The sequence below is a fragment of the Temnothorax nylanderi genome, unplaced genomic scaffold (genome assembly GCF_030848795.1).
Source record: "Temnothorax nylanderi isolate EJ_2023f unplaced genomic scaffold, tnyl_v1.0 TNYL_tig0029_pilon, whole genome shotgun sequence".
Taxonomy (NCBI): Eukaryota; Metazoa; Arthropoda; class Insecta; order Hymenoptera; family Formicidae; genus Temnothorax; species Temnothorax nylanderi.
Genome location: NW_027249091.1, coordinates 1,208,899 through 1,232,317, shown reverse-complemented (window position 1 = coordinate 1,232,317; position 23,419 = coordinate 1,208,899). Strand labels below are relative to the sequence as shown.

At 39.6% G+C, this 23,419-nt stretch overlaps 2 protein-coding genes across 5 annotated transcripts in view; both read left to right on the top strand.

Annotated features, from left to right (window-relative positions):
* The window catches only part of Hs3st-a (Heparan sulfate 3-O sulfotransferase-A), a 44,938-nt gene extending 30,067 nt beyond the window's left edge, over positions 1-14,871 (top strand). Inside the window, exon 5 of the mRNA XM_071702342.1 lies at positions 55-14,871. Within this exon, the coding sequence (XP_071558443.1) occupies positions 55-939 (885 nt within the window). The 3' untranslated portion in view covers positions 940-14,871. The remainder of the gene's footprint in view (positions 1-54) is intronic.
* A 1,241-nt stretch (positions 14,872-16,112) lies between these two features.
* On the top strand, positions 16,113-21,051 carry LOC139770414 (F-box/LRR-repeat protein 4-like). 4 transcript variants are annotated; one of them, XR_011717734.1, is made up of 8 exons: positions 16,113-16,576; positions 17,368-17,598; positions 18,022-18,121; positions 18,211-18,766; positions 18,852-19,044; positions 19,127-19,189; positions 19,356-19,477; positions 19,577-19,713. XR_011717734.1 is itself a non-coding variant. In XM_071702339.1 (8 exons), the coding sequence occupies exons 2-8, from the start codon at positions 17,377-17,379 to the stop codon at positions 20,453-20,455; spliced, it is 2,181 nt and encodes a 726-aa protein (XP_071558440.1). In that variant the 5' UTR covers positions 16,116-16,576; positions 17,368-17,376; the 3' UTR covers positions 20,456-21,051. The 4 variants fall into 4 exon arrangements, 3 of the variants coding, with proteins under 3 accessions (XP_071558441.1, XP_071558442.1, XP_071558440.1); XM_071702339.1 differs by adding an exon at positions 20,059-21,051 and having other exon boundaries at positions 16,116-16,576; positions 19,127-19,496; positions 19,577-19,919; XM_071702340.1 differs by having other exon boundaries at positions 19,127-19,477.
* The last annotated feature ends 2,368 nt before the right edge of the window (positions 21,052-23,419 follow it).

The following is a 23,419-nucleotide window of genomic DNA, read 5'->3' as shown; positions in this document are numbered from 1 at the left end:
ATGTCTCTCCGCAGACAGGAGCAGACTGCCATGTATGTGGTGGATTTATGACAGGTACGCGCGTCGCCGCCTCTCATCTTCTCCAACTCCAAGGTTCACTTCCCGCGCACGAATCGCCATCTTCCCCAGGCCATCATAATCGGCGTACGCAAGTGCGGCACGAGGGCATTGCTGGAGATGCTCTTCCTGCACCCGCAGATACAGAAGGCGGCCGGCGAGGTCCACTTCTTCGACCGTGACGACAACTACGGGAAGGGTCTGGAATGGTACCGCCGCAAGATGCCCTACTCCTTCAAGGGACAGATCACCATCGAGAAGAGCCCCAGTTACTTCGTGACGCCCGAGGTGCCCGAGAGGATCCGCGCGATGAACGGCAGCGTCAAGTTGCTGCTGATCGTGCGGGAGCCGGTCACCCGGGCGATATCGGATTACACGCAATTGCGCATCCACGCCGCGACCGCGTCCACATTGACCAACGGCACGCCGCAACAACAGCAGCAACAGCAGCAGCAAGTGGCGCGTACATTCGAGGAGCTTGTTATGCGACCCGACGGTACCATCAACGAGTCCTACAGACCGGTCGCCATCTCCCTCTATCACACCTATATGCATCGTTGGCTCGAAGTGTTCCCCAGGGAGCAGATTCTCATAGTGAATGGCGATCAATTGATCGAGGATCCGGTACCTCAGCTGCGCCGAATCGAGAATTTCCTCGGGATAGAGCCGCGCATCGGTCGGCACAACTTCTACTTTAACCACACCAAGGGCTTCTATTGCCTGAGGAACGAGACTTCGGAGAAGTGTCTGAAGGAGAGCAAGGGGAGACGTCATCCGCGCGTCAGTCCGATGGTCGTGACAAAGCTTAGGAAGTTCTTCAACGAGCACAATCAACGCTTCTACGAGCTCGTCGGTGAGGATCTCGACTGGCCGGAGGAATAACCATCGTGGAAAGTCCCGACTCGTTCGTTACGCGACGCGAGTCGCGTGTGCATCCAGCGGCGGGCATGATCGTTCAAAAATCAAATACATTATCATCCTCTATCCCTATCGTCCTCTCGCCGAAGAAGGTAATATCGCTGCCGATCATCGATGGAAATTAACCGCGGGTCGAAGAACTGCACCAAGACTCTTCGGCATTACATCGTTTCGATCAGCGATATTCTTCGGGGACACCGACAAGGATAAGTAATTCATTATTGATTATCGATTCCTTTATTCTCGTTAAAGAGGTTTAATGCGCTGATGTTTCACGATGAAAGTATACCGGCGCCGTTATTAGCGGGATGCATGCGAGACCGAGCATCTTGTTATTGCATTATCAAACATGTAAGCGTATACAAAACAGGCGCACACACAGGAATACACATATACACATACGCGCACACACACAGAGACAGACAAACACTGACACAAAAGTTACAATAACGCCGGCCAAAATAAAATAGAGACGCGGATCTGCGAGACGGACGCGATCGCCTCGTGGATTCGCGCGGCATGCGGATCACATTGGTCCGTGACTTTACATATCAATTTTACATATCGATATAGTTTACATATCAATAGGTTAACTAGTTCGTATGACAAAGATTGAATATTTTTATAATCCACATTGGAAGTTGTTATATCGCTTATGTCGTTAAGGATATTACGTAACGCGAAGGATTCTCGCGCGATCATGAAGATCGTAAGTTTTATTTATCGCGCCCCGCGCATGCACGATTCACTACCCTAAGTATAGAAAGAGGAGTGTAATTATGCCAGTCTACGTTTTTTTTTAGAGAAACCGAGAGAGAAAGTCGAACGCAATATTTTCTTTCCCGTCTCCTCTAAGTTTATCTCTTCTCTTTCTCTCTCTTTTTCTCCCGGCAGAAAAACGCGAACGTTCTTCTCCATCGTTCTCTGACACTGGATATTGGCGCAAGCGTTCCTCTGGGAACACGAAGAGAGAAGTAGGGTGGAATCCGACCAACCGCGAATAAACTCGTCAGCGGCAGCATAGACGGAACGGTTCGCCGAGGCTTTATCGTAGAAATCTTTATAATCGATTATTCTCCAAATCTCCCGATGGAGCTTGAACATATAACGTTCTTTATACGTAGTAAATTTCTACCGAATGAGACCGAGTATTACACATGTGTAGCGAAAGCAATGCGACAACGGAAACTCCATCATGAATTTATTACAACAGTACGAAAAGCCCTCCCTTTGTCGTTGAAAGAGCTTTTAATTATTACCCGGGATGATTAATAATTTGACTCGTCGTCGACGAGGATGATGGACGTCGCGAGACGTAACTAGTACGCTTTAATACAATATGCTTGCGGATTTTGAAAGGCACATTAAACTTTATAATAACGAGAGAGAATTATTATTAAATATACCTGAACAATTTTACAGAAATTTTTATATTTTTCTCAAAATCCTCTTTTTTAATGTGGATCATGGCTGATGAGGATCACCGACGATTGGAGACGATTACAAAGTATATATCTGTTATTGGGAACGCGGGGAAAACAAGGGAGATGAAAGAAGCGAGTCGTAGTAAGCGAGAGCTTGCCGCTTAGCGATACGGCGCGCCATAAATAATCCGCTTTGCGGCGCAAGTGAGTCGTGCATGCGCGGCAAAATGCACCGTGCGTTAATTCGTGCGATAAATACCGATCGCCTAGGCTCCGTTTCAGCGGCCGGAGATCTCGGGGAATCGGAGTAATCGGCGTTCCGAGGCCAAGTGCGTCAATTTTCTTTGCGCCGCGATTATTTTCCAACGAACAGGCGCATACTACACCTATTATCCGATATCTTCGCAATTAGAACGTTCGGTGTCGTCGACTTGGAAGCTTGAAGCAAAAAAGGAGGCGGTTTACGCGCCGCCGGTTAAATCATTTCCAACGAGAGGAGAGAGAACGTTTATCCTTGGTACTGGAGCGGAATAAGCTCCCCGAGCTTATTTCTATTAATCTGTTTTCACAGTTGTGATTATTTAGAAGCGAAGCTCCGCTTTACGCACACCGACTTCGTTAATTACCTCGTAGCTGCAATTTGCCCGCCCGTCACAAATGGGTAACGTTGCTGCGCGGCTCGATCATCGGTTTCGTCGAAAGCCCAATCCGACGAGGTCTCGTCAACGGCAATTTCGAGTCTCGAGCAATTCGGGCCTCAAAGAGAGCCCGTGCGTCTCGTGCGTCTCGTCGTCGTCGATCCTCCTTTTCGCCATACACGCCGCGCTTTGATCAAATCTCTGCTCCCTCTGCGGGGACTCGGTTGCATTCGGTGTAAGTTGTAATTTCCGCAAACAACCTTTGATTCTCGTTGGATTACCTCACCGGTTAGGTACGGGTTTATAGAGCACTCGGGATGCGAATCTTTCGCGATTAATACACGAGCGAGAGGGTTTCCCCGCCGATAGATTATCTCTCTCCCTCTACGCTTTCTCGAACAATGTCGAATCGATAGAGTCGGAACGAGCGAGCAATTGTTATCGCAAGTAAATTTTCAATTAGCAGATTAATACCGCGGCGTGACCGAGGACGAATTCGAAAGCGTCACGCCATCGGTCTTTTTGCGACTCCCCCCATAATCTCGCGGACGAATATTTAATTTCCTTGACTAATAACCGTAGCGAGTTTTGTTCGGTGCTGCACGCGTGACACGCAATCGCTTTTCCACGGCTTTAAAACGCACATATCGCTCGATATTCCTCCTCGTGACGAGCGAAAGGGATCGCGTTACGACTTCCGACCTCCGCGCCTAATTAAGGAACTTGCAGACCTTCTTTAGGAAAGTCACGGCACGGCTCGATAAGCTAAGAAGCGTTAGCCGCGGTCACGTTAACCATCTCGCACGCTCGGTTACGCTCGTTTAAACAGTCGAGGGAATATTTTTCATTGAATTTTGCATTCTCTAACGAGCGATAGGTTTTTTTTGAGATCGCAGCTGTATTTAATCGCCCGACCGATCGCCTCCTTTCTACTTTTTCATTTTCGAAGAGCGAGCAGAAAGAGATTTCTCGAATGAGAATTGGCGCGCCGGCCAGATATATAGTTACGTTTTCGATTATAATAATGTCCGGGCAACGACGATGGAATCGCCAAGAGCGAAAGCTCTTTGTGAACGAATATTAAATTACCGCGACTTTAATAAATCTCCCGCCGAATCATCTATCCGTTGGCCGTCGTTAAAATTACGGCGCGAAAAAATATCGTCTCCGGAGCGGAGCAAGATAAATATTGTTCCTTTCCGTCTCTCTCGTTACTGCAGGGGAACGAATAGAAGTTTCATTCCCCGGCGCGCATCGCGCGCGATCACGATATTCTCCCTCGGCCTGCTCCGCGGCCCCGGTCTCGGGCATTCACCCCGACTTTAGTGGCGTTAACAACCCCCCTTCCCTCCTTCCTCCCGGGAGGGGGCGAGGTGCTCTCTTTTTCATCTCTTTTTTTTCTCCATTCGTCGATGTCCGGTCAATCTACGGGGATTTCACACGGCCCTGTGCCATTTGCGGGGTGTCGCGCGAAAACAAATATTTTCAACGCCGAAGTTAGCGCGGGAGCCTCTGTAAATATGTCATTTCGTTCCTTCGCACCTTCCGGATGAAATATGAAACGACATGGAACGGCCACCTGGCGAGATACAGATGTCGAACGTGTAATGTACCTTGTTACGTATACACCAGAGGTGTCCGACGACCTATAAAATGTAACACACATCGCGCTGCCATGGAAGTAGAAATTGAATTGGGGTCTTTCGGAAACAGCTGCCCGCGCCCGGATAACCCCTTTGCTTTGACTGATCGATATTGCTCGCCATTCACGTGGACGTCCAGCGAAATGTACGCAGAGATCCCGCGGATCCCTCTTGTCCCTTTCGTCTCCATTACGGATGCACCCTCTACGGAGCGGAGCCGAGATGAATATGTATTTTCCAGCGAGCGCGGCACGCGAAAGCACTGAAATTTATAAAGACCCCGTAGCAGGTATCCCGTACCGTTTCCCAAACTATTTCCTCGCTTTTCGTGTAATAACGATCCCGTGTCCGAGATATTTAGCCTTGAAGATGACGGACGATTTATTCGCGAAAAATTCTTGTCGAGGAAAAATCCTCCGAAACTTTCCGAGTATTTTCCGCACACTATATATATATATATATATATATCTCTTTCTACCTTTTTAAATATTTTTCGGTTCCTTCTTCTCCATTAATACCGATACCCGGACAATGAAATAGCCTGACACGGTCGCGAGAGGCGCTTCTTTTCGCGTGTGATGAATATGCATTTTATGCAAAATGCATCCGCGCTCGCCTCGACTTAAGTCGAGGAAGAAGAAGCGCCGGACTACGAGGTATCGCAGGAAGGAAGGGTTCGCGTAACGATCTCGAGAAGTCGCCGCGAGTAAAGGAATTATACGGAATTATGAGGGCGTGGATTCTGATCTAACTATCCGTGAATCCGAATATTCAATGCGGAGGTCACCGACCTGCGGCACTCCGGTAAAGTCCGGGAAAGGAAATAGGAAACTGTACAACGTATCAGGAAAATCACGTAAGGATAGACAAGAACGGGGAAGGGGGGAGAGGAGAAAAAATGTCACCCCCCGAGGGAAGAAATTTTACGGCGCATCGGCTACGGGGTATCTCCGAGCGCGTTATACTACCGGCATGATAAAATTCAGAATCGATTCTCCCTTAATCGCGTATTACTATGCGATACCCGACGTGAACGGCGAGTTACTTCGGGTCTCGGGGGATAATAATAACGCGGTAATCAACCCTCGAGAAGTTTCGTGGAATGGCGGCTTAATAATGCACGCGAAATGCTCCCGGTATCCACGTGTCGAACCAATGACGAAATTGAATCGCAATATTCGCGATCGTTTTGCTAAATCACGCGACAGATTTCGGATCAATATAGGATAGAAGCTATTTTAGCCATTTCAACGTTTTTTTTTCTCTTAATCTCGGTTTAAATGACTAAACAGAAGCATTAACGTACTAAAAAGATTTTGAATACTGGTTCCTACACATTACGTTTTTTAAGTTTTTATTACTCTGTAATAACGTGATATTATTTGAATAAATATTGTCCGTAATAACAATGCATATTTTTTTCGTGTTTCTATAGCACGGAAGTAAAAATGGTGACGCGCGGCACGAAGCTATGGAAAAAACGCGAAAAAGCGTGAAAATATCGCTGTTACTACGCAAAAATCTAATTAATTGCCCGTGCAAACTTTTTCACGCTTTAGATTCCGGAACCTCAAAAATTTTTCGACCCGGTATCGCCGGGCCGAAAAGCGGACACAAAGGTCATTCGTTTGCGCATTTCGCGCGACTGCGTTTACCGGAAATACTCCGGCAGGACGATTACTCGAACGCTTTAAAATTCAAATTTTAGTGTTGAGCGTTTTTAGAACACATAAATTCTTATTCGCATTGTAAAAAGATACGAAGTAAATTAATGTTTTTGGATGATCTTTATACACATCTCGAGAACGTGCGTTTGAATATCGAGAAGAACCGAGCTATGTGCCCTTTGCTAAATAATCGATGAGAGCAGCTTGATCTTCGTTTGTCTCCGACTCGTACCCTTTATTGATCGCAGCGATCAGTTTACTCTATTTTCTTCCTTACCGTTATATCATTGCCTTTTACTACTATAAACGGTATTGGACCAGCTAAATCCGGAAAATTGCCATCTATAAGCATAATGAAAGCATTAAGAAGTTCGTTTTTGCAAGCGAAAAAGATGTATTTTCGTCCGACCCGTCCACTTGTAAAAACTCGAAACTTATCCAGCAAATAATAAACGTCCAGTACCAAAATACACGTGTATCTCCTAAAAAAATTTTGCGTCTCCAGAAATAAAAATATCAAAGAGGATATCGAATGATAGGTGTCAGATTATATATAAATATAATCATGAAAATTAAATTAGAAGCGGTGTGTACGTTTTTATAACAACATTCTCGAAGAGATTGACGCGCAGGCATAGGCCTTCGAATCTCCCGAAGCACGAAGGGGAGGTTAGACCACGGGAGGATGAAAGAAACCAAGACATTAACGAGTCAACAAGGAGGGTGTATGCAATTATCTCTTTTTGGGGTGGCACGCACCCTCGCGCTCGGAACGTTAGTCGTTAGTCGTTAAAAAGAAAATACATATCATACTTGATAAGGATAGAATAAGAAGATCGCTCAACGATCCTTGGATCACTCGAATCTATACTTCGACAAATCCTTGGATCATTGAATTTTCGAATCACCGGATCCTTGGACCGTCGGGGTGATCCACGGATCATCGGAATCGCGAATCATTCCTTCGCGTCGCGCTCGCCACGAACTTGTGCGTGAATTCATCCTCGTCGAGTGCAATTTTGCGAGAAAAATTGCGCGCACAAGCATAATTCAATGCGGTGCAAGTCCTTCCAATAATACTCGATCGCATCACTTTGTAATGGTACAAAAATTCAAATTATGACTCAATCGCTGAGAGACACTCAATTCGAAAAATGAAAAACTTATACAAGGGCGACTAAGTCGGAGGTGAAAAGTACAAAAGACATCAACAAGCAGCAACCTTCCAACGAGAAAGAAATTCGCCCCGGAAAGCGAGGAATCTATGAATGGAGGGACATGTAGTGGATCTAGGATACAATGTGTACACGCGCGAGTTGCAACTTGCGCTTGCTTTCCGTTCCTTCTTATCGGCTTTCGCGAGTCAACGGCGGCAGTGGAGTACACTTTCTACCACGGACGGGGGATATCTCAACGAGAGAGTGTCCCCCGTCCTGCCCCTTGCCAACCGGCCCATCCTCCTTTTCCCTTCACCTTCATCGTCTGTATCGTGCACCCCCGGGGGAGAGCACTGATTTATTTAAAAGACGAAGTCGACGCGAAGCTACCGGCTCCGTCACTGCCGGCAAGAGTCGCTCGATTCTCGCATCCCGGGTTTCCACTTGAATTTTTATTTTACAAATTTTTGTCTCTTCCGGTACACGTGCCGATTTATTTCCCCAGTCATTCACAACCGACTTTCCCTATATTTGGCTCGCTAAATTTACCGCGTAGTAAAAACTCGAACTAAAATTTGCATTTCCAATTTGAACCTGTCCCCGTAGCTAAATATACTCCACTTTCATAATTAAGTTCGAAGTCAAACTTTATCGGCGATGATTTAGACATTAGATTATGACTAATATCTTTCATTCTCAGCTGCTTGTAATTCGAGCTTTATTAATACCTCGACTTTTAACCACACCACCATTTTTCCCCGCGTAGACTGCAACAGTATCTATGCAGATATTTCGCGTTTCGAAGATATCTCGCGAGTAAGTAATCCTCCGAGGAAATTCCTCTCCGATCAGGAACAAATGGCGGAAGAACAGTGTATATATGTGCGCTCTTTGTTCGCCTATAAGATTCCGTTTTGTACCACGGGACAACGTGGCGGGCGCAATCGGCGCTCCGTCGACAAAATATCAGATATCTTATCGAGATGACAGCTTCTTCGATGACTCGAACGCCGTTGTTGTTATCTTTCAAGTTGTTCGTCTCGTAAGAACTTTTGATATCGCTCGCGCGAAGAATGCTATATCAGAGGTGCACAAACTAATGCGCATTCAGCTCGGTTTAGACCGGTTTGTTATTTTTTTGAGACGTATAAATAGAATTAAGTTAAGATATACGATGTTTTAAAGCACGCTGCACATCTTTATTTGCCAAGAGAAACGTATAATTATTATGTTATAATAATATATGTAAGTATAATAACGTATTATTATGTTAAGATATCAGAAAAGTCATGTTACTTTATAATTATTATTATTACCTCTCTCCCTGTGATGTCAAATTAGCATATCGTAACTTTCGTTCCCGCAATGTTAAGTGCAATATGTCGTTACTACCACTGCAATCTATTTTTATAAACGGTAAAAATTGAAACAGCGAGAGACGATCGATTATCGGTTTATATCAAACTAGTGAATAATGCGACAAGTGGGGCCAGTATCCATTTTTGGGAAGGAAAGATAGTTAACCAAAGAAAGAGTGTTAAGGATTTAGTTGGTCTCGTTCGATCGATCGTTTATTTAAGTATTTTACCATGTCACTTGTGTGCGATTTGTGTGAGATTTCTGTATTCTTTGTCCGGGTGACAAAAAGCGAGTTTGCGCGCCGCTGGTAAGGCGTAAGGATAGACGTAAGATAGATTTACAAAACCGTAGCTATACGTTAAGCAATAAGCCACGCTAAAAGAGAAAAAAAAACGATACATATCAACAATTGCCTGTACGGCGTACACGATGTCGTTTCTCGACACGTGCGCCGGATTAAGCGAAAACAAAAAAAAAAAAGAAGAGTGTCACAAAAGCGAGGTGTCCGTGCGGAACCGAGAACGATCGAGAAGCAATCGCACAAGTTACGGGGGTTGAGGGATAACAAGATATCTTATATCGCAAGATTTTTCTGAAAATGTAAGTATCCGAATGTTTGCGAGACATATAGACGGCGGAGATGAAACTTTTAGAAAACATTCCGTCGATCTTTTTATGGCGAGCATGTAATCAAGCTGGACATTCCGTGCACATTTACAGAAAGTGTTTTCGTATTCTCTTTCACTCGCAGCGTTTTTATATGTACATCGGGTTCAAACGTAAAAAACTTGTATATATATCGTTTTGTATATATAGGTATATGGAGGGGTAAAAGCCATAGTGGTGTAAGTCAAATTTTTCAAAATATTGACTCGTGTGCATTAGATGCAATCTATACAATATATAAATTGCATCTATGCACACGAGTCAATATTTTGAAAAATTCGACTTACACCACTATGGCTTTTACCCCTCCATATATCGGTTCAAACGTAAAAAGCTTCCTGTTGAAAATTTTCGATAGTTTTTTCTTCGGAAACGCGTGGAATGGAAGGAAAAAAAACCGTGAGAGGGTTGTTCCGTAAAGCGGTAGTTTCCCTTCGGGAAAGCGTGAATTAATACACGCGGAAATATCGATCGACCCCGAGCCCGTGGCGCGCATACGGCAAAAAAGTCAGGTCGTTCCGCGAAAAAAAAAACGAAGGAGAGGAGACACCGGAGAAGGAGAGAAAACGGGGGAGAAGCCACATCTCGCGGCCATGTCCGTCTGGCGCGGCCGCGTTTTCCCCGGGAGAGCCGGCCTCCGGTGGAATATAAAAGGCTTTTGCGCGGCGACCCGGCAAAAATCGCCAGCACACGCCTAATCGGCCGAGGGTTGATTCGATAAAACGCGGAAACGCGGCGCGACGCTGCGCGCCACGCGGAATTTGCATTCCGCGGGGAACGGCCGGCGGGACCGGCCGTGCAAAGTCGAATTTCACTGTTATCTCGAGAAATCATTATGCCGAGAAACTTCCCGACTGCTTCTCGATTCGCGAAGGGCGACGCGCAACCACCTTAGAGTCGCATCAAACTAACGCTATAGTTCAAAACGAGTACATATCACTAGTTGTTAATGGCGCATCGTACATAGGTTTAATAACGATTAATAATTAATTTATTATACACATTTACCCGTATCTTATATATATAATATACATATAAAGAATTGATATATGTATATACAATATCTACATATGTGTACACACGTACATATATACACAAGCTAGCGCGTAAGTTTTAATAAAACAGTAGAGAGAAACGACAGAGGGAACGTAACTTGACGATTATTCGTCGCTAATGTTCCGACATACGAACGGAAATACCGACAAAAGCTGTTCTCCATCGATATCGAAACCAGACAGTATTTTAAATGAGATATAATGATCGTTAGCATCGTTAGCCACGTATGTCTATTACGTACCGTTTAGCGTTGGTAATCGGTTTCTGTTAGAGGCTTTATCCGTTTGTTTTTTTTTTTCATCACTATAACGGTCTTTTTTGAACGAACAATTGCCTAAGTGCGTCACTGAACTATATTTGAAAAATTGGTACAACCTGTGAACGTTATTTTGCGTTGCGTGAAGTTTACCGGGTGATTTACCGTTTAGAAATAAAAAAAATTAAATTAAAACCTTAACGTTATATCATACAAAGCCGGGCATCAATTAAGCACACAACTGCGCTTCCACAATTAAATTTTTATAACGACTTGTTGTTATACATTGAAATCTATCGACAAACAATACATTTATTACGCGCGATTTAATTTGAACGCCGAAAGGAAAAAAAAAGTCCTTCAATTAAATGTCAGAAAGCAACTCTTCCTCTCGTCGACTTTGCTCTAGATCGAAAGTGACACGAAATACTCGTATTCAGAGATACATACAAACACACACATGCGCGAGCACTCACGTTCACGCACACACTCACACGCGCACACGTAACACTTTTAACAAACAAACAAAATTATCGTTATCGATGTCTACGATAAATTGTTAAAACCTAAGGCGGCACCGAATCTCTCGGAATCGTTGCCGCTCTGGGCCGATTTGTAATTAACGTTTAACGATATTTATTATTTTTTTTGTAATAGTATATACCGTGTATGTGTTTCCCGTTCGTGGTTACCCTTACCATTTCCTCTTTCCTCTTTCCTCGTACTTCGATAGGAACTTTAAGGATAACGAATTTCTCGTGTCGCTTCTCACTCTCTCGTACCTTTTAAACGGGCGCCCCGTTAGACGCCCGGCGTAACTAATTAATTAATTCCCTAATATGTTGTACTTGGTCCGATTGTTTAACTGCATATACGAGCTAAAAGTCGATTTTCCGGCAGTCGTTATCCGTGAGATTGTGAGATCCACCAACTCCGCTTCTCTCGTATCGGGTGACGTCGCGACGTCTCGCCCCGTTATATCGAGTGTCTTTCATTCGTTGCCGTAGCGGTTCAGCGGATGCGATGCGGTGCAACGGAACAACGAACGATACGGAATCGGTATAAAATCCGACGAGGGAATTAATCGTGAGGGAAAAGATGCGTGGAAAATTTATAAATGAGAAAGCGGCGGAGCCGCTACTGCCAGCCTCTGGAAAACCACCGGGATTTTTATATCGGATAAATATATTAAAACGAATTTATTGGAAATCTCTCTATTGAGGCGGGTAATTGATCTCGGTGAAACTATATCGAAATAAAGATATCGTATTGTAATTAAATTAGGAATATTATCGCAAAAACTGTAATAATTGGATTATCTCTCGAATACTCGGGGCCGAGATTCTGCGACGCAGCCGTCGTATTAACCCCTTCTTGCTCGATATCGGGATTATCTGGCAATTTTGCATCTCCGATGCATGATTAAAAGAGGCGCTGTATCAACTAATAGCTTCTTACAAACCGCGATACTTTTACGAGACTCTCGGTATATAAAAATGTCTTTTAAATCGGTAGCTCAAATAACTGAATGTAAATTTATCGCGAGTAAATAAAAGTATTCACGTAAAATAAACTTTAAAGGTGTATGTGTATAGAACTATTAAATATATAATTAGATCGCAGAATTTCTCACCGACGGAAATTATGTGATACAAATTTGTGTGCGTTACGTATTTGATAGTAAATTTTATATTGTAGGATATTTATACAATATCGTTATGAGACTTTATAGGATAATGTAGTTTTAGATAGACAAATTGTTGTGATTTAAATAATTTATATCTTTGCATTCCATTTTATATCCGAGATCTCGATAAAAGAGTGTTTTACTGCACCGAGAATCGCAATATATATATATATATATATATTAACACGTTATCGTTAGGAAGGGGTTAAAGGGATCAAAGAGCTCGTAGCTTAACCATGTATACACACAGGTTTCTATCGCGTTTCTATGCACATTATTGTAAATCGCGGATAGACGTTATTAAAACGCTGAAACGAAATTCATGGCATTTCCTCGACCAATATGAGTTAATAGCTATAGCCTGTTACTTCTAGCGTGTAATAACGTCCAGCGACGAACATGATTATTAAAAAAGAATTTTTCCTCTAATTCTAATATATTATATGTATATTAAATACGTTATATAATATATATTTGATATATTTTATATTATATTATATTTATATGTTACACATTATATTATATATAATATACGTTACATATATTTCTTTGTTTGCAAATTTTGTTTATTAATTGTGTTTCATCGAGGATTCGTTAAATATAAGCATCAATTTATAGAAGGCGATAAAAGAACTAAAAAAATATGCGATAATATCAAATTTATGTCAAAATTAATTTTAGCTCTTGTATTCATAACTGATTTTCTTTCCCTATTGTATTGGAAATATTGCTTAAAAACGAAACGGGATAGTTTTTCAATAATGCTGCAAATTGTGGGAAAATGACCAAGCTTGACTCGTCCCGAGTGCTGGACGCAACATCTAAAATCGACGGGCGAGCGGAACTCGACGAAATAATTTACGATTTACGTATGTCGCGCGACCAATGTCATATCGTGTAACAAAGAGCAATAATTCTCACCCTGTTGAAAAAAAAAATCGACCCGAATTACAAGCGCGCGATCGAGCTCTCGCGAATGGCAAGCTTCAGTCGACGGTGAATTTTCGGCGTATCGCAGAAGGGATTCCTGTGCGAAAAACCCTCGTTATACGCTGAGGATTATTTGAAAGAGGAAAATGCGCGAGAGAGAGAGAGAGAGAGAGAGAGAGAGAGAGAGAGAGAGAGAGAGAGAGAGAGAGAGAGAGAGAGAGAGAGAGAGCTCCGTCGAATCGAGAGTGAGAGAACAAACATCGAGATATGTATAATACGTCGCGTCAGAAAAAGATCTGATCGATTTCTGATAAAATGATGCGGATTCTTGTATCACTAAAAAAGAAGAAAACAGAAGGATGCGGCGCTAATCGAGGAGACGATCACGCGTTTATTTCGATCTACATATAGCAATACGAGAGTCGCGCTCTCCGCGTGTAACAATTTCACGCAATAAAAAGATATAGCATAAACGCCCGCCAACGTATGCGATTCGCAGTTACATATATTATATAACAATATAATTGCGTGAGAAGCGTGTGGGCGGCGTGCTCCGGCGCGCGATCGTCTCATTGATGGCTCATTTCCGGCGCCCTCCGCGCCGGCATGGAGCGAGGTCGTAAATCACGTTTTTACGACAACGCTCGCGAAACGAGCGGCCGAGCGCGGCGGAGGGCCGAATTTGCGGATGTAATGCGCGCCACGTTTCGTTGAATGAGTTATTATTATTAGCGTGGAGGAGAGCATCCCCGCGGGTTACGTCGCGCGTATGCTTTATCCGTACGCTCGCACGTATCGGTCATCCCGTAAGCGATTCAAACGCGTCTCTATTGTCGTTCGTTTTCTGTGTGATTAACGAAGCACAGTCTCCGCTTTCGTTTCTCACCGATCCGTTTTGATCTCGCTCGTTCTACCATTCCTACAAAGAGACGAGGTGAATTCGAAGCAATCTCGGACGAGATTGCTTCTGGATGTATTTTAACAAAAAATAAATTTAAAAGTTATTTTCAACGCGACATATCGTTTAAGGTAAGACAGGTTCGGAAGTGTTACGAGATAAGGTGTTTAAGTCTTACGGGATGACGAATTGTTCTTTTTTTTTTTTTTTTAACCACGATAAAGCTTCGAGCTTCACCCGGTATAACGAAGGATTATCGAGCCCGAATGACGCGGAAGAGTCGGATCGTGGTGCTGGAGACGGTAATTGCGAATGTTTCATCAACGACTCGATGATTAATTTTAAACCTTTTGTATGTTTATATGCAGTTAAATAATGTATACATAATTATGTAATTCAGTGTCGTAAAAATTTAAACCGATCGTAATACCTACACGTACCTCGTTAGCGGAAAGCATGTGCTTCGAATTATCCTTGTAATTTCGTAAGGTGATTAAACGGACCTTTGAAAGATCCTTGTTGTGTCGTCAATTGCTGTGTCTGTACACCTAAGGGCAACTTCGACAAACTCCGATTAACTTAATCGGCGATTAATTCAACCGACCGAATTGCTTAAAGCAAAATTTCGAACTATACAATTCATCGTCTCTTTCTTTTTCTTTCATATATTCCTAATCTAATCCCTGTTTTCCATATTTCAAATAACAAAAAATCAATAATTTTATCTATGTTAGCAGAATAGTACAGAGATTACGTGACAAATTAATTGACGATCAATTCTATCGACAGAATTGTTTAAAACAAAATTTATAACTATATGACTTGTGTAATTGTCATTCGTAATTTTTTTTTAACGGCAAAAAATATTAATAATCCTATCAAGGTTAATAAAATAATGTATATATTACTTGATAAATTAATCGGCGATTAATTCAACCGACAGAATAACTGCTTAAAGTAAAATTTCAAACTATATAATTTGTTATTTCTGGTCTATTTTTTATATATCAAACAACAAATAATTAATAATTCTACGTTAATAAAATAGTACAGTATTATATAATTAATAATAAATCAACTGGCAAAATTAAAATAAATTTTTAATTGTATTATTCCAAATCTTTTCTGTCCATATGTTAAGCAACAAAAAATAAATTTTATTTACATTCGCAGAATGACAAGTATTATTTGATAAATTAAACGATAATTAATTCAATTGGCAGAATTTTGTCGACAGCATCATTATTCCTATTTCTTTTTTATATGTTAAACGACAAAAAATCCCATGTATATTAACAGAATAGTGCAGGCATTGCTTGACAAGTTTATCAATGATTAAATTAATCGCAGGAATTCGATTAAAGTTATCCTAAAATGATGAATCGTCTTCGTCTCCTTCTCAGAATGATTTCTTTTCTCGCTGCTATAATTAAATATTTATTTGGAGTTTCTATTCACCGATTAAAGCGAGTTTCCGTACTCTCACGAATAATGATATGTAATCGTCGCTGCACAAAATTCGATTGAACAAGTTCGCGTAGTTCGCGCGAAGCCGCGCGTGGAACATGCGCTCGTTGAAGTCTGAAAATGGTCACAGATTATCACGCGAATGCTCTTTATTGAGCTGGTTGAGCAGCAAACGGTACATGTAGCGCTATCTAACTACGTCCTTTGCAACTTCTTCGTGCAATGCCTGGTCTCTGTCGGTAACACAGGTCGCTGTGTTTACCGACAGCGCGCTGCAAATAGTGCCGCGAGCAACCACTAACCACTGTTCGTCACTAGCATGATGTAAATATTGTAAATATAATTACATCATGATTAGAGGGACTCTAGCTACGTGAGTGATTAGTCAGTGATTAGTAACTCAAGGGTCCGCGGTTCGATTCCGGTTCGCCCTTCACCCCACATATATACTATTATATACCTCTTTTTTAAGAGGTGGATTGCCCCAGTTTAACGGGAGGTTAAAGATTAGGGTTCTATACGGATTAACAATCCGTTTGTGAGTCCAGTAATATTCATGCGTCAGTGCAACTGAAAATTAAGACACGCCTTACGGCTCATACGACAATTGATTCGTCCTGGCCATCTTAAGGGCTGTACAGCTCGCAGACCATAATTTAAGAAGAAGAAGAAGAAGACTGTTGTCACTGCCTGTCTCATTCATCGTATCTCGTATCGTCACTTACTTCAACACGTGGTCCACGTGGAAGCAAGGTAATAAACTTATACAAGTAGATATGAATCTTTGCAATATAATTATAATAAATATACCGGGTGAGTTTTATTTCATGTGCCAATTATCTTTGCCAATTATCTCAGATAAAGTATTGGTTTATTGGAAAAATGTTTCAGATAAAAGTTGGACGGTTCAAAGGGGCCAATAGACGCCACGATAGAATATTAGATTATTAGATTTTTGGTCCGGGGCCCGTGTTAAGCCCAGTAGGGCTCTAGTCACATTTTTTAAAATAAAAACTACCATTTTTTATTATGTCGTCTTTTTCTACTAATTAATTTCAACAACTTTTGTCTGAAACATTTTTTATTTGCTTTATACTTTTTGAGATATTTAAGGAAAACTTATAATTGTTTGTCGGAGGAAAGATGAGTGGTACAGGAATTTTGACTTAAATTTGTCTCAAGAATATACTGTTGCAATAATACCCTAATTCTTTTAATATTATGTATATATGAAAGTTTCAAGGAGATGGAGGTTTCCATTTAAAAAATTTAACTTGGGCGCTACTCGGCCGAACACGGGACTCGGACCTAAAATCTAATAAAATCGTTTATTGGCCCTTTCTGAACCCTTCAACTTTTATCTAAAATATTTCTCCAGTAAACCAATACTTTCTGAGATAATTGGTGGAGATAATTGGCATACGAAATAAACTCACTCTTTATATGATATTATAATAATATTGCATTTTGTATGACATACATATATGGCTAACAAAGCACAAAGATTATTACATTATTACTTTATATCTTTTATCTTTTTTCAGAGAGAGAACATGACATCCAATTATCATTCTTCACATTGCGATAGTGAAGTCCAATATCCTTATACTGACAGAGTAGTGGTAGGAGAGGATTATGTTGATTTCATACATCAATTTGTGAAGGACAGCAATATATCCGCAAAAAACTGTATGAATACTACTAGCATAAGTAATATTCGTAATAATATAATTGGAACACCTCGCAATTTTCCAAACCATGAAAATTTTATTATGGTATGTGCATTTTCTGATATTATCTGTTATTCACGAATATAAAAGAAGCGGACTAATTGAGACGCGATGAATGATGCGCAAAAGTTATTTTAAAGTTTTAAATTTTCATATATTTTCCAACCTTAGTAAACTGCGCGCCGACTAAATTGTCAGACTTGAAACACAGCTCTGGGTTGGAATAGTAATAATCCTCTCCTGATATTATCTGTATAATTATTATCTCTATAATTATTATTGTTCTATAGAATTATTATATTTCTATAGAAAGTAATCGCAATCTAATTTTATGCTACAACATTTGGTAATAGTACTTTTTTCCAAGTAGCAAAGATGACGTCTAAAGACGTCTTATTAACGTCATAGACGTTATTAAGACGTCATTTGACGTCACTTTGCTACTTGGGTTTTTGCTCTTTAATACAGAAGAAGTATGATTTCGATATTTCAATATCTCCATGGCAGAAACAAGTGCCATATACTTTTGCATCAAAGAATTTTAGAGATATTTATTATCATTATATTGGTACGTAACATCTGAATTGATAAACAAGATATTGGCAAGAAAAATGTTTATGTTCAGAAAAGGTTATACGTAAATTTTCTATTTTGAAGATCTCGAATTTCATGAAGCTGTATATCCAATCAGAGTCTCTATATATGAAGTATATAATTATGGGAACGTAACTGAAGTTTGGGCCCAAGATTCTGATGATGAGAGTCGGTGGTTTCCATTGTGGGGTGGAGACCCTCAGTTCTACGGAATTTCTACATCCTATAGACGCAGACATTCGGAATCACGGATATTTTCCCCGCCTTTACGGTTTTGTAACTTTAAAACCAAAAAGCTCAGACTACAATTTATATCCAACTCTTGCACACAGCTAGATGCTGTGTTGCTGATTGGTACATCAAAATTGATTTTTCCTAAAAATCCTGAAGATAAGAGTTTATCTGAACTGTTACATCGCATTTGGGTACAAAAACATTCTTGCTCGAGTTATTGTATTTGTTGTTCTAAACAAAAACAATATGACTCTCAAAAGAAAGATGCTTGGAACATGTATCTATTGGAGGACTTTTATAATACAACACGTGATTATGAAAATGCACACTCGGATATAGTTGATCTTCAAAAGAAATTTCCTAAATATTGCGTTATTTGTAAAAGGTATTATAATTGTCGATATTAAAAGTAATATTCAATCTTATTTTATTTACTTAATAATGAAAATATGTTTCAATGTTATTTGCAGCGATGTAGCAACGAATTTTCACAAGAGCAAGCTCGCGCACAAGCAAGTATCTCGAGAGGAAGATATGCCATCTTTTAAACAGGGATATCACCCTTTATTAAGAAATCAGTGGAATTATGTAAAATTTATAGAAGATATCAAACTCTCTTCGGGAGAATCCAAGGAGCAACTTGACAGTTTTTCTACGCTTCCTGTAAAATATTTGAAGTTTATATTTCGTAATAATTTATTACAATATAATCTCATGTATAAAATTTTATATTTTGTTTTTGCAGGATGAAATAATACGAATGATATTAAAATACTTGGATATGAGGTCGTTTTGCCGTATGAGCAAAGTAAATAAACGCCTCAATAATTTAACACAGGATCCTTTTCTCTTTAAATGTTTGAACTTACGAAATTTAAGAAATGCATACCCTAAAGATTCATCTTTTTGTTATGATAAAATTCTGTTTTATTTTGCATCCAAATGTAAATATTTACAACAGTTGGATCTTACAGAGAGCTGCATTTCTGCTCCGGATTTCGTAAACTTTCTTCAAAGTTGCGGCGATTGTTTAACGCACTTACGATTAAGTAGCTGCAATTTTGTTGACAAATTATCTGTATTAAAAATTTCAGAGGTATGCAAAAATTTGAAAGGTACGTAAATAAATATGATTGTTAAGATTACAGATAAACTGTATATGACCAATTTATACATTTTTTGGGTTTTTTTTCAGTATTGGATCTCAGTTATTGTGCTCTGGAGGGAATGGACCAAGAAGTTTCGAGTCTCGAAAATCTAGAATTTCTAGAGAATTTAGATCTTAGAGGGTCATGTATAAGAGCTGAATCTCTTTGCAAAATATTGCAAAAGACTCGCCGGATGCGTGACTTAAATTTGAACATGTTTATTTTTGATCATAATGCAAGACCACTACATTTAGACGCAATTACAATACAGTTAACAAATTCGTGTCCAGATTTGGAAATACTGGATTTATCGGGCAATATTATTACATCGCGAGGTATTCATGCCCTCGCTAAATGCAAAAAATTACGAAAACTGACAATGATGGAGATGTACGTGTGTGTTACAGTTTCTTTTAAAACATTATTCTTTATTAAAATGTGTGTGTTTACATTTCTTGCAAACACCATGAAACGGTTGTTTTTCTTTTTGCGATTGGAAAACCACTTAATAGTATGACTTTTGTTACAGGAACAATTGCATAATCGATTACACAATCGATAAGCATAGCTGGCGTAGATTGTTTTCCTCCTGTCAGTGCTTAGAAGAAGTCAATTTGATGTATCTATGCAATTGGATGGGGCCCATCAATGAGATTGTCTACGACGAACTGACACTGTGTAAAAATTTAAGACAATTATACTTGAATTATATGTATAGTTTCACAATTCTCGAGCAGTGTCCTAAACTGCAAACAATCTATGTTTCACTGTGCTCGTACTACGACATGCATATTGTACATAATTTCATTGCTCAGGCAAAGGAAAAATATCCACATGTGTCCATCCACGAATATCAACAGAGTTATTTAGACAATAGTCGCAAACAGTCATATGAATGTCAAGGAAGGTGGCTTCCTCCGTGGTAACCTAAAATCAGGGGGATGCAGTTATATTTAATATTTTCTTATAAAGTGCTAAAAATGAGGAGTTATATAGGAAATATGCCATATCGGCAGGGTACAAGCACAGTATAAGTAAGAACAGTATAGACTGTATAGGTATGTACACTACCGGCAGGAATGCCTGAACATTTTGATATGTATATGACATATATGTATATGTATTATATCCAGGCATTCCTGCCGGTAGAGTGTATGTACATACACTCCGTCAAGAAGTTAAAAATGAATATGGCGATTTACACAACTAATAACATGGCGATTGTCATAGTAACTGCATGGTAACTGAAGCTGGATGCAAATAAACATGGAATAATGTTATTCCCTGCTCCTTTTGCCTGTGTTTTTCATTGTGCATCCAGCTTGAAGGGCGCTTGCACAATTAACAACATGGCGGACGGTTTGCCACAAAGATCAAAGGCACCGACACTTAGAGTACCTAATACTGCTCTTATCTATACTGTGATACAACAAGTACATAAGCATAAGAGAAAACATGCGCAGTTATGTAAAAGCACAGTAAAAGTGTGCAAAATTTGGAATAAATAAGAATTTAGAAATGATTCTTGTACATAGCATTATAAAAATTTAGAAGTATATGCGTGAACAGGAGAGGGGCTCCACCCCTTTCCCTGCACTCTCATCCCGAAAAACCTAACTTAACGTAACCCAAACCTATTTCTGACAAATTTGAAATTTGGTTTTGCTCTTTTAATTCAGTAGAATCAAAATAGTTTCTCGCGATAGGGTCAGTTTCCAAGGCCATGAACCATGTCTGCAGTCATTCTTTCGTGAAACTTATTATTTTTAAATTGAATTGGCTAGTTCTACAAAATTTTGTTTCCTAATTTTGTCAATCAAACTAGGAAACAAAATTTTGTGCTTCACGATCAATTCTATCGACAGAATTGTTTAAAGCAAAATTTCTAACTATATGATTTGTCATTCGTAATTTTTTTTATATGTAGGGGGATTAAATATTAAATATTAAATTATAAATTAAATTTAAATATATATATTAAAAATATATTAAAAATTCTAAGTTAACAAAATAGTGTAGATATTTATACTTGATAAATTAATCGGTGATTAATTCAACCGACAGAATTGCTTAAAGTAAAGGAGGATATTAAGAAAGGGCCGATTTTCGCCCAAAAAAGGTGTAAGTAAAAAGAATAGTGTTTTTTGTAGATTTTGATCTCCTGAATACGATAAAGGTATTAAAAAGTTCGTGGTGCTGGGGGAACACCTTGAAAATTAATAAACGTGGTGTATTTACAGAAATTCGGATGAGATAATGATATATGCTACGTTATATCGCATGCGCGTCGTCGAAAAACTAACAAACAACTTTGATGCTGTTGTCTTAAAGATCGGGGAAATAGCGTGGAGATCGGCAGTCAGTCGAATCGATTCGCAGCGAACACTTGCGATATCACTCTTTGTAATGTACTAAATATACGTTTACAACATACGTACCCTACAATATTGAACACATTTTACATAATTTTTCATTTATAAACATAAATTCGTCTTTTATGCGATATAATGTAGCATATATCATCCGAATTTCTGTAAATACGTATCACGTTTATGCTTAATTTTCAAGGTGTTCCCCAAGCGCCACGAACTTTTTAATAGTTTTATCGTATTCAGGAGATTAAAATCTACAAAAAAAACTATTCCTTTTACTTACACCTTTTTAGGCGAAAATCGGCCCTTTTTTATAATATCCTCCTTTCTAACTATATAATTTGTTATTTCTGGTCTATTTTCTATATATTAAAAAAAAGTTAGTAATTCGATATGTTAATAAAATAGTACAGGTATTATTTAATAAATCAACTGGCAGAATTAAAACAAATTTTTAATTGTATTATTCCAAATCTTTTCTGTCTATTTGTTAAACAACAAAAAATTAATTTTATCTACATTTGCAGAATGACAAAAGTATAATTATTTGATAAATTAATCGATAATTATAATTTTATTGGCAGAATTTTATTGAAAGCAAAATTATTTCCATTCTCTCTTTTTCATGATAAATCCTATATGTATATAAATTAACAGAATAGTGCAGGTATTGCTTGACAAGTTTAAATTATCAACGATTAAATTAATCAGGAGTTCGATTGAAATTATCCTAAAATAATAAATCGTCTTCGTCTCTTTCTCGGAATGATTTCTTTTCTCGCTGCTATCATTAAATATTTATTTGAAAATTCTATTCACCGATTAAAGCGACTTTCCATACTCTCACGAATATAATGATATACGTATTAAGGGCTCAGACACAATGACAAAAATAAGGAATAAGATAAAAAAATAAGGAATAAGGGAATGTCGCATCTTACTTCAGTACACGTACAATTAAAGTGAGATGCAACAAGCCTTATTCCTTATTCCTTTATCTTATTCCTTATTTTTCTCATTGTGTCTGAGCCTTAATCGTCGCTTAAAGCCCGGTGTCCACGATGCAAGAACTGTGTCCAAGTTTCGATTTAAGCCAATCAACTTGCAGCTCTTACAGAAAAGTAGCAGTTTCATTGGCTTAAACCGAAACTTGGACACAGTTCTTGCATCGTGGACACTGGGCCTAAGGCCATTGCACATAACAAAGTTTTAGTTATAATCGTAAGGCCGTAAGAAAATAGACCAATCACACTCGATTATTCTTCGAGCACAAGGAGAATAATCGACTGTGATTGGTCTATTTTTTTACGGCCTTACGATTATGACTAAAACCACAGATTAATAGATTAATCTATTAATCTATTAATCTATTAATCTGTGCTAAAACTTTGTTACGTGCAATGGCCTTTATTACATATACAAAATACAGGGTTTCTATCGGTAATACAGACCGCTGTTTACCGACAGCGAGCTGCAAATAGTGCCGCGAGTGACCACTGTTCGTCTTGAGTGGCCACG